Source organism: Electrophorus electricus, chromosome 14 (genome assembly GCF_041902795.1).
Source record: "Electrophorus electricus isolate QZ-2024a chromosome 14, ASM4190279v1, whole genome shotgun sequence".
Classification (NCBI taxonomy): domain Eukaryota; kingdom Metazoa; phylum Chordata; class Actinopteri; order Gymnotiformes; family Gymnotidae; genus Electrophorus; species Electrophorus electricus.
In genome coordinates this window covers 12,025,409-12,038,062 of record NC_137510.1, presented here as the reverse complement: position 1 = coordinate 12,038,062, position 12,654 = coordinate 12,025,409, and the positions used below count along the sequence as shown (strand labels likewise).

Sequence of the window (12,654 nt, the reverse complement as noted above, 5' to 3'; positions counted from 1 at the left end):
GAAGCAATTATACCTGCAAAGAAGGATCCTTGACTGTCATTGATTTTATTGATTTGTTCAGTTCAAACTCAGAACTTTATTCTGGGAGTGGTCTTTGTGGTGTTCTCTAAGTCATTTACAAAGGCAATAAATCACCTAAAGATATTCCAGTCTCTGCATAGTTGATAAAGAACAAATCTAAACAAAAAAATAGTGAAGAAAAACTGAAGAGGGCTGAACAAAGGTTAATAGGTGGGCAACTCTGAGAGAACATGATGAACATCCACTGTATGAAGAAGAGTGATTTGCTGCTTTCTCTGCTCTGTCTACATATGTACACACATGCACACACTCAAACAGGCATGCAAACACATGCTCAGCAAAGACAAGGTCACTGTGCTTAGATTGAACAGCAGGTTGGAACTAATGATATCCTGCAATACCGCATGGCAAAAATGTCCTTACACAAGACCCCAGTTAAAGAGTGTGCAGCAGATAAGAATAATTTACACCTCTACTCTCTCACTGCATGATATATTTTAATTAGGAACAGGTTCTAAAACCCATTATGTATACTGGCATGCAATGAATATTGTGACTCATATATGCATGTAATCAAGATATGAGTGGTGTCACTGAGACGTAAGGAGAGTGGGAATTCCTAATTAGACTTGATAATAGCCACAGGGTCTAGGTTGTGGGTTAAACTGCCACTGAACCATCATGCTGCTTTCTGAATCTAATCAAAGTTTTACTACACAGTTTCCTTTATGGCACCTAGAGGTGCCTTTTTATTGATTAAAATGATATCATGTCCTCAAATTGCTTTGCACTTCATTTATATTTTTAATTGGAGTTCAGTTAGAGATCAGTATAACTTCATTAGATTTGTAATGTGATTGGGACACCTGAATATGAAGGATCCTTTCACATGTGATGTATGAGCGTCCATCTACACATCTACATCATGAATGACTGCTCGCTGGGTTCTGTAAAAAATAAATCACGGGTTTTCCTAGCAAGTTAGGAGCTTGGGAGTTTGATACTGGAGCGAAGTAGAGTCACTGTTCCAGCTGCTGCTTCCGTTTGGTCTCCGCTGTGCACTGAAAACAGATGGCCCCTCTACTCCCTACATGACTCTGCCCCACTTACAGCTCAAAGGGCTGAGGTAGGCAGCTTTGTGCCGCGATCTTGTAATGCCAAAGACTTCGCCAATGTATCTTCATGAGTATACACACACACACACACACACACACACACACACACACACACACACGCTTCACAATGTACTGACAATGTTCTGCTTTCTATGGCATTAATGCAAGTAATAGTATTTCAGACTTCATATCCTTAGAGATTCGTCTTCCACACAGTTCTGTCAGCCTTCCTTTTGAAAGGATTCTGTGTGTATAACTTCTGGGCTCAGGATGTGAGATGCACACCTGCCATTACAGCTCCGATTAGCATGGAGTAAAGCTGTTGAAGTGAGTGATGGAGACTTTTGATATCCCTAGCATCTGTTTAAGCACCTCTTGTTCTGACAAAAGCAAAACCATCTTGGTGAGAAAGGGAGGAGACACAGGCAGTGAGAAAATGAGGCATAGTAGCGCCGTTTAAAATCACTCCACACTTCCACTCACAGGTCTTATCTTGCACAAAAGAAAAGTCATAACAGCTTGGTTGCTGAGCACCTGCATCAGACTGCCACACCATTTGACTCTACGTACCCAAATCAATCTTGGAGATGCCAAAAGAGGGGTCAAGTGTGTCTGACAACCCACCATCGAGCCCCACACAAACGATGCTACAGCAGCTCAAGGTGAGGGAAAGGACAGTTCTGTCATTCTTCACCCCACTTCTGCTCCCTAGAGCCACAATGCTGTAGCTGGAAATGAGGACCCCGATAAGACACTCCTCTGAGACGGATGACTCCCATCTCCTCTACGAGCTGATGGATAAGGGCACGGGAACGGAAGCGTGCTTGCCTCCTGACGGGCCACTGGAAAGGTCAGAGCTGCCGGGAGGGGATTAGAGAGGGAAGCCAGTTTTGTTTAATGTACAGTAACATCCTTTATGTGTCAATGGCTCATTGCGGGTCCTGACTGCAGGCAGTGCTAACACGGGGTCACCTCACCGCAGTGGCTGCTCAGGTAATCCTAACGGCTGATTTGCATTCGGCCAACTCAGCAGAAGTATTCTGTGGAGAGCATGGCAGGCTGAGAGCATCACTGGAAGAGGCCCTGTGCAGAAGGCACTCATGACAATCACTCATCCCGCAGCCGGCTGTGGGATGACTCACCATCATCATTAGTGCCAAAGAGTGTCCCCGAGGATGGCGGAGGTAATCTAGTTAGCGGCAGTACGACAATGCATCACATGGCAGCTCACGCTGGCACCCTTAATTAATAAGCACCCAGGCATTCATCACACAACCCAAATTAGCCCCCGTAGTTGGGACCACAGGCTCTAAAGATTGGACTAAAACAAACGTCCAGTAAAAATGCAGTGTGGGTTTATGTGCCTGTTGGCAAGCATGTAGTAATGTAACATGAAGCCATAAACCACGATCGACAAGGATAATGCTTTGGCTCCCAGGAACATGTCCTTAGTGGCTCTCCCTAAGGAAAGACTGCTGTACATGAGAAGTGAGTCTTTCGGACAGCACTTCTCCACAGAGCACCGCTGCCACTTCTCTGCAGCTGTAAATAACCTTTCATGACGCTTCAGAAAGGCAGAGCCAACCCACATTACGAACCCGTAAAGGTTTGAAGTGACTGCTCTTTAAACCAAAGCACTTCCCTCCGAAGCCCAGCGCAGGAGGCCATCACGTCTCCTGTAATCCCACTGGAGTGTCTGTAACAGGCGTGGAGCTATCGGTCACTTGGTGCAGGGCTGTGACAGCGGGCATGAGGCGCAGGGCCTTCTCAACCATAATTTGTGGTGGTCTGATGCAGAGCATCTCCTACGGTTATGGTGCAGTCGCCACACTTAGCTGTATCTGGAGGCTGATCACTGAAAGAGCCGGACATGATATGACTCGATAAGAGCCAGATAACATGTCATGAAAGGTGCACAAGGTAAGTGAATGAGCAAACATTCAGAAGACTGCCTTAAAGTTGAACCAGAAGGACACAGCATCTGCTTTTTGTCTGTATTCAGCTTGCGTTTAAATGAATTGCTTTTGGATATGTGAAAACTGCTGATTAGGCAGTGACAGTATGAATAACAGTGTCACTATGCAATTGTTCGTGATATATTGTGACACCCAATCACTATCAGGAAGCAATACATTCTAGAAGTCCAAATTGCAGGATGATTTCATCGCCCAGAGCAAACTGTTCACATGTAATGCATTGAAATTGGCAGGGTAGCAAAGAGATGTGACTGTAAGATCCAGTAGAGGATTCAGTGTGATGTCATTCAGGAGCACCAAGCAGTGCTCTCTTGGGCTCTAGCATGGCTATGCTAGCATGCATACCATGGCAGGCCATTAATGATTCAGTGTTTTCACCCAAATCCATTATCCTTATGGGCTCACTGAGTTGATATGGGGCTTGGGTGTCATTTGAGAGCTGGTCAGTTGAGGAAGGAAGTGAGTGCCTCAGAGGGAGGGAGAGGTAGCAATGAATTGGCAAATATTAATCACCCCCAGCTTAAACACATCTTAGTGGACATTATTACAGATGCAGCCACAGTGAAAAAATTACAGGGGCAGGGGAGACATCTAAGGGAATCACAAACACTGTTTGTGGTGGGCTATGCATTTAGTAATACAGACGCTTGATACAGCACAGGTATTTGTAATGCCATACACTCAGTCTGTGCAGATTGTTGAGACTGCAGTCATTGTTTCAGCATCACATGGACAGCTAACTGGATGTGTAAGTGGCACAGTCTTTAGAGTGCCTGCTGCAAAACCCACTGGAACTGAATTACAGATGCAAAACAAGCATGAAACCCTTTTCTGGAATTCCTATTTCTGTCCTGCAGACTCAGCGACGGGAATGCTTTACTGGGAATGCCCTGCAGGCATTTGCCATGGCAGTATACTCCGCCCACTAGTCACGGAACCATGATGTATCACTCTATCTCTAAATACATTTTGTGCATGAAGGAAAACACATTACACACCAAGGAGCTACTAATACCTTTTACAGTCAAAAAGGGGTAGGTTTTATCACAAGGATAAGCAAGCATTTTCCCATGTGGCAAATCATTCAGTTATATAATTTCATGTCATTGCAAATTTCAGTTATTCTTAAACACAGAGACTGTATGCAGCATTATGGTAAAGCTTTAATATCCATCTTTACTTTGGGTCACAGGTTTGCAACATGTTCCCCTAGGTGTAGTGAAAAATCTTCTGCAAACAGTTTCTTTCTGTTAGTGCAAAATAATGCCATTAGATCCTTAATGGTACAATTCACCATGTTAAAGTTGTTCTACGGAAAACTGACCTTTATTATTATGTGTTATCTCACTCTCCCTGCAGGTGTTAATTGGTCTCCATGAACAGGATAGATAACATGACAGCAAAATCTCATGATCATAACCCATGTGACGACAAAATCAAATTTAGCTTTTTTTTTTACACTTTTCATTTACACTTTGCTTTTAAAGCAAACCAATAAGCATAAGCTCGGGCATGTGTGTGTATGTATGTGTGTGTGTGTGTGTGTGTGTGTGTGTGTGTGTGTGTGTGTGTGTGTGTGTGTGTGTGTGATTGTATATATGCATATCTGTGCATTCCTCTAGTGTGACACATGGAGCCAAGCCTTTAGGCTCTTTTTCTCAGTCTGCTTGGCTGACATTGAGAACATATGGTCCCTGTAAAACAGGGAAGTCAGGCGTGTGGCCACGACTTGCACATACCGCCATGAAGCAGAAACAGCAAGAACGTGTCAACGGCTCTTCCTCTCTGCTCCCACCCCCCTCCCTCTCCACAACACTTGGCATGGGCAGATGGTTTGGACCACAAGCTACTAAAGAGGACAGCAGGTAGAGAGCTACTCTTCCTGTGTCTGCCACCTCATTCAGTGCAGGATTACAATTCTCCTGCCACAGAAACTCCCTTCATGCTGACTAAAGTTGCCCCTTTAAGAGAGCAGGACAGGAATCATGAGAGTATTAGAGAACAATGTTACTGAGAGCAGATGACAAAGATGCAGATCTAAGACTACATTTTCACTAGCTGCTTCGAGTTGAACTGCAGCCATTTGCTGAATATGCCTTTCCAATATGCCATAACCTCTATAATCTTTGAAATGACTTATGAACAGTCTCTCTAAGAGCAAGTGTTTCTCTCAGCATATGAAACATGATAGCAGTAGAAAATATAAAAACATAACAATATACAATGAAAAATATTAGGCTGTTTGAAGAATGTCAGTATTCTGCCAACTATAAAGGGCAGACATGCCATTCAAAGTAGAAAAGATCAGCAGAGTTCAGAGTCCCCTGGTCCTGGTCCTGTGTGGATTACTAGGCTTTGCTAAAGTCAACATCTGGGGTCCCTGAGTGAATTGCCTGTGATATTACACTGTGCTAGCTTTTGACTCTATCAAATGATGTCATTTGGAGAAACGAGTTAGGGATCATTAAAAGGTATCCACGGCATGGGAGTGGCGTGCTTGCCCTTAACTAATGTAAAGCTTAATGAAAAGTGAGTGAGAGTCTGAAATAGATATGCTAAAGTAAGAAATCATAATTAAGTAATTTGTGGAGAATGCACTCATATTAGAATGTAAATTGTTTTACAAAGGCCATGTTTTATATATAATAAAAGCAACTTCCAAAAAAGCACTGTACAAAATACAATAACAGCGGAAGCAATAAATAATTAGGAAAAAGACAGAAAAAGAACTGTGGATGGCAGGTGGCCGTTGTGAAATGCACCATGTTTGTGCGACATTAACTTCAGTTGAGTTTCTTGATATATCTTGTGCTATTTACACTGGCAGACAGATGTTGGATGGAGTCTGAGAGAATGGAAGCCTGGGTAAATGACACCATCAATGCACACTCACCTACGGCTTGCATCCCAGAGGCGTCCACCACAAACGTATGTGTGTGTAGATATGTTCTTGTGGCTGGAGCGCACGCACTCTGGCGGGTTGGTGCGGTCTGCAAATGCTGGCACCTGGTTGCTGGGGGTCCGTGAAGGAGCACTCTCATGTGCCCACGTTCACGCCACTACCGAGATGAGCCTATCAGGCTCCCATGCCCCTAACGCTGCCGTGATGGATTAGGCCTGCTAGGCTGCTGAGCCTGAGATCATTACCAGCGGATGTCAAAACTATATGGCCAATTAATTCAGCAAAAGAAAGGCATACTTCAGCTATATCATCCACTCTGACGCTGGGAAGTGCAGGACTGATTCTAAGCTGTTTTTATGCACATTGTGGGTGACAAATTGTAGGTGCCTGGTGAAAGGCATGCAGGTGCAAAAGACACCCCTTTTACATTTCTTCTAAATGCACCTATAATTGCTTGCAGAGGAATATGCTCACACAGTAACATTTTTTGGCACGATGAACCTAATCACTAATTCGATTTTTTTAATACCTTAGCCAATTACAAACTTGTTAAGCTCCAGAAGAACAATTTGCTTCTGCAGTACTCAATGTTTTAGTAAATCAGGCCTCTGTTTTCTGAACTCCATTCAAACATACTATAATCACTATTCCTAATCCAAACTTAAAGTGCTAAAAGCCAGCTAATGACATGTATGTCTTGTTTGCATGTTTGTTTGATTGTTTGTTTGTTTGTTTTGGTGAGCAAAAGTAATAAGACCAACTGAAGCTTGGTTCTCAGCTGAGCCAGACATGCATTAGTGATACACCCCAAATCGATGTTGCTTAGAGCAGGGCCCAATAGAAGGGCGAGTGAACTGCCAGGCCAGCCCAGAGATTAATGGCTCTGATGCTGCCAATATGGGTTACCCATATATATGTTTATGTGTGTGTGTGTGTGTGTGTGTGTGTGTGTGTGTGTGTGTGTGTGTGTGTGTGTGTGTGTGTGTGTGTGTGTGTGCAGGCTATTTGTGTTGGTTGGGAGAGTGGGCAGTGCCTAGAAAGGAGCGGATGAAGTTGAGGCGGGACAGGCATACCTTGGTGCACATCCTATTTTTTTCATTTTGAGCTGTCCGTGAGCTGGAACATCAGCAGCAATGATGTCTGAGCACTAACCCCCTCACACCAGTGTATGTACACACACACACACACACACATCTTGGACCAAAGCACCACTTCAAAGGCATCAGGGCGGGCCGTACCCTGTGCCCCTGAGGGCTCTAATCACTCAGACCTCCACCCAGCTGTCTGACACTTTGACCTGCATCAATCAAATCTACCTATATCTGGAGGATGCTGGGCAGGCAATGTGTCCTGCTGACAATCTCAAGGACAGGTATATAGTTAAATTCTACATACACAGAGGAACAGTGGGTTTACGGGTCCTCTTGCTGATTAAAGATGTTCTGGTATGATGTGATAGACTGCATTGCCCAACAACCTTGCAGATGCCAGGGCCCATGGCTGGCTGACACCAAGGCCAAGCTCGAGGCTGCAGACTTTCAAGCCAGTCTGGAAGAAGCAGTCCAGGTTCTGACAGACATACATCGAATAATGGAGGTCGTGACTCGGGAAAGCTCTGATGTAGGAAATTATCATCTGAGTGAGCTGAACAGCAGAAGAGGGGGGACCCCAGATGTTTAAAACTACAAGATGTTCCACTTACACATGTAGACAGCATTGACATAGGTGCCAAAAAAACAAATAATGGGGTATCTTCCTTGTCCCTTTCTATTGCATCTTTCTTACAGGTTTGGCACTTAAGAAAATGACATAATGATTCCGAGTTATCCTTACAACTCCAGCTCTAAACATAACACTAGAACATTCACCTTTTCAATTCATATATGAAATCCTAGATCCAGAACCTTTATTGTTCAAAAGTTTGACTTGCAGAAATTTTGGTGTACAAAAACCCAGTGGACTGAAAGGAAAAACTGCTTTAGAACTAAACAGAATAATTAACACAAGTCATTTACTTTAAATGATTGTGTTGCACACTTTGTATAAATTACATCACCAGACCCTACAGGCTTACACAGAGAGGTGGTGAATCTTTAATCTGAGGTTTTATGTGATCAAGGAGGTTATGGCTTTGGCATGTCCAAGTGAACTTTAAAGTGAACTTTGACACAAGCACAGACCTCTCTGGTTTGATCTCCTGGGTGTGTTTGATCCCTAGTACTTGTGAATGGGTATACACTGCTGATGGTTACATACTTCTTTCAGATTCTATAAAAGCATTAAATCCATAACATTTCCATACTAACTACACTGGTTGGGGAAAAAGCCCCATATAATGAGTTAAAGCAATAATGAAAGGCATAAACCAAATGTTCACTGCTGTTGCATTTTTACCACAATACTGAGAATAAAAACAACATAAAACACATCCAAGAGCACTTTTAAATTTACCCACTGTGAACCATTGACCATTCACAACTTTAAATATAGGATTCATCAGTTAAAGTTAATGTGTGTTCTGCATGTTCTAGGGGACTCTAGGCATGTTCATCAGATCTTAGCATTTTACCAGCACAAAGAGCTTCCCATTTCTCCAACTTTGCTACTGTATCAGAGCAGGACAATTCCTCGGCCAAGCTAAAAGTGGGAGAGCGAGCTCTTTCAATGGAATGCGCAGCAAGCACACACAGCATAATTCACATACTAATGGTGCTAGTGATAGTAAATGACCGTGTGTTTAAGTGTGCAACATCAGCCAGTTTTGCGGAATTGTGGGTAATTGTTCCTTAACTGCACATGCAAGGATTAATTATCACTTATCAAAAAGTCCACCATACCACAAGTCCACCACAAGTCCACCATACCTCCCAATCAGTCTCTGAACCTAAATTCACATCTTGCAAAAACAGGGAATTATTAACGTTAAATCATAAGTTAGCATGTTGCTAGCTACTTCTCATTAGGGGCATATATTATGTATAAACCATATACACATTTAATATGATTTAAAAGTACACAGACATGATTATATTTAGCTATATTTACACTCCCAAATAACATACAATACAAATCATAAACATTAAAGAAGCAATGGTATTTTTTCCCCCAATGATTCTTCGCCAGATTATGAAACAGCCATTATACTGACATCTAGTGGCCTGGACCTTTCAGAGAGTGTGTACATCTATTTTTAAACATGGCTGCATCCGTGTGGGAGACCTGGTTCAAATTAAGAACTACAAAGCAATCTGATTCTTCACTCATGTGAGCTGCAATTTAAAGGAAATTATAACAATAATAAATAATTACATTTATAAATATTGTTTGCTACTTTTTGGTGGTAAAATCTATTGCACTTTAAATTAAAATTGTGTTTTATTGTGTATTATTTTCTCTCTTTATTTTAAGTATATTGTTGCGAACTTGAAGACAGCAGGGCTGTAGCAGTGTTGTACTGACATGAGCGGATTATGCATACTATTACAGGCTTCACACATCAGTTTGAACGGAGGTGATGCAGTTGGTTAAATGGTTGTTAGACTTGCTGTGTGTTAAGGGAAGCTATAGTCCAGTTACAGCCCATCTTTAGATCTCTATTTAATATTTGTTCTATTTAATCAATTTAAAGCGATAGTTTTAATTATCTACGTAGCAACTATCATTGAAGCCCTTTGAATTACCACTGTGTATTAAAAGTGTCATATCAATAAACTAGCGTTGCTGTGTGTGTGTGTGTGTGTGTGTGTGTGTGTGTGTGTGTGTGTGTGTTTGGGGGGGGGGTGTATGTGTGGGTGTTTGGGGGTGTGTGGGTGTTTGTGTGTTAAAAATATCCCACCATGAATTAAAGGCACAGCTGGTGTCTTCTGCCTGAGCACTGTGACCTGCCTACTTTTTCTGCACCTGAGCTATAAACACAAGCACACATACATTCCACTAGACTTTGAATAGGTCCCTTAGAGGTGATAAGGAAAGACCCGCAAACACACACACACACAAACCCACACACTAACACAGCAACTACACCCATCCCCCCACCCCCTACACTCACACACACAAATACACAAATAAAGGACAGTTTACTAACTAAAAAATGACTAACAATTAAGAGCAGTATGTGTTGTGTTCTGCAGTTTGGAGGGTTGGAGAGCCCTTGCTTTTTCACCTGAATAAAATAGCCAAATGGCCCGATGAGCTGTGCAACCAAGGAAATGAAAGCTTTAAGCGCAACACACACACACACACACACACACACACACACTAGCTACCGTATAGAATCATATGCAAATACATTTAACACTCACTGCAGCAAAAATTATCACATTCTGCCTTATCTGATTCTGCTGTGAAAAATTGTTATGACTTCATGAGTTTATTATGACATCAGAGTGCAAACCTAATCAGTAATTCAGTAAGGCTTGATCAGATGGATCTATTCCACAGAGAGAGAGTCCTTCATCACCATGACAACCTGGGAGCTGTGAACAGTGAGGACACTAGAGATGTTGAGGCCACGCCCACATGTCTAAGGGGGAGCTGGTGCTAGCAGGTTCTCAGGTGTAATTTATGCAGTTCAATAGTTGCTCATCAACACACAGTATACACACACAGAACACGCTATAAAACACTTAGACATGCCATCCTCAAGCCCACGTATATATCAAGCATCTCAGAGGAGAAGTGGGGGTCAGCTCCTTGTTGTCCATACACTGGTATTTATTACGATAGGAAAGATGGAAAAAAAAAAGATCTCACACTTTATTCTCCAAGGAGACTGATGTATGTGAGCCCTATACTATGTGAACTACAGAGAAAAAGTGATCAGTTTTGTGTTTCCTCTTTTGTTTTTTGGAAATTGCTGTTATTTTTAACCAAAGACTTTTAAATTTATTATAAGATGATATAAAGTATTTTTTTTAAATTTCAGAAATACTAAATGATGTCACATTTGTATCACAAACACAAAGAAGAATATCCCAATCTATAAAACATATCCACTGTAAACATTATTTGCCTGGAATTCCCCCCCAAAAAAGCTTTCTGGCGCATGACTGTCACATCACAAACCACAAGCAGGCAGGGGCATGATGCATTGCACATGATATAAATCTGCTCTGTGTGTGCTTAACCTGGGTGCACCCAGCTGAGAGGGCCAGGCCAGCCGCATGACATGGAGGTGCATTAGCTTAACATGGGTACACCCAGTACACTACTTGACTGTACAGTAAGGTTGTGTTTCAGTGTGAGGGTGAGAAGTTCTACAACTGACCCTACAATGCAACTCTGATAAAACAAACATGTTGCATTTAAAAAAACAAACCAGACTTTCCACATTATACACTCAAAATAATCATGTCTTAAATTAATAATGCATTTTCTCACTTGGCCATTTTATCACATTTATAATCCTCATGCATCTGGAAAAGAGAACTGTTGATGCCAATCTAACCCAAGAAGATGAACAACAACAAATGAAAAGACTGCTTTACTCAGGCTTTGCCAAAGCCAGGATCACCTGCTGCTAGCACTGCTGGACCATTGTTGCTGCCGTCAAAGTGATGAAACAGGAGTTCTGGAGTCTTGCCATTCTAAGAGTTAATCACCAAAGAAACAGATGTGCCATTAAAGCATCTGCTGCGATTCATACCCAGAACAGCCAACTGATCATTTGGTGCTAAATGCCCATATAAGCGTGCAGACTATTAGACACATGACAAACATATGGCACTATACATATCAGCCTTAGCTGTACACAGTGAAGCCAAATGTCAAAAGTAGGAGTCAGAATGCTGATGGCTTGTGAACCTCTAAATCTGCATAAGATCTAAATAGCAGAACTTGCCAAAACAAGACCAGCACATTTTCAGGCATAGTCAGCATGCCAAACTGAATGCACCTCAGTGACTCATTGCAATCTTTCTTACCCAAATTTCCTTCAAAATCTAAAAATATAAGCTTAATTTTTACACTACTTAAATAAAACACAAAAAGTCCAAAAAAGCATTTTGCAACTTTGTCTTCAAACCATCAGAAAGAATGTCCACTATGAAAATTTAAAATAATACACTCCCTGTGGAAAGTGGCCCAATTAGTAGAAAGCGCTCGGCCCTACCTGCGTGACCTTCTCTGTGACATTGTGTGTGCGGTCCATGAGCTTGCATGGAGCAATGATGTCTATCTCCCCAGGAGGAAGTGCAATGAGTGGGTCCGGCTTGAAGTCCACAAAGTTGAGAGTGATCTGGGGGATCTTACTGATGGTACGGTATCGCATGAGGTCTGAGTCAGAGGTAGAGTTCAGGATCGTGGACTTGTTGTTCACTGCACCTGTGAAAATGTGTGGCTGGGTAAAAGGGCAGTGTGGCGGGTCCACTGACAGAATAATAATGCATGCAATGCTATATATTTTTTTTTAAATTTACATTTATGGCATTTAGCTGACACTTTTATCCAAAGTTACTTACAATTATGACTGAATACAACTTGAGCAATTGAGGGTTAAGGGCCTTGCTCAGGGGCCCAAGAATGGCAACCTTGAATTAGCAACCTTCAGTATGTGTGTGTGTGTGTGTGTGTGTATGTGTGTGTGTGTGTGTGTGTGTGTGTGTGTGTGTGTGTGTGCTTTGCCTGCACAGCTGATGAAGGA

General features: G+C 42.3%; 1 protein-coding gene across 4 annotated transcripts in view; it reads right to left on the bottom strand.

Annotated features, from left to right (window-relative positions):
- Positions 1-12,654, bottom strand: part of kcnh2b (potassium voltage-gated channel, subfamily H (eag-related), member 2b) — a 147,255-nt gene that overhangs the window by 53,234 nt on the left and 81,367 nt on the right. For all 4 annotated transcript variants that reach the window (XM_081696418.1, XM_027002951.3, XM_081696419.1 and 1 more), the window contains one exon: positions 12,124-12,335. In XM_081696418.1, coding sequence (XP_081552544.1) covers positions 12,124-12,335 — 212 coding nt within the window. The remainder of the gene's footprint in view (positions 1-12,123; positions 12,336-12,654) is intronic.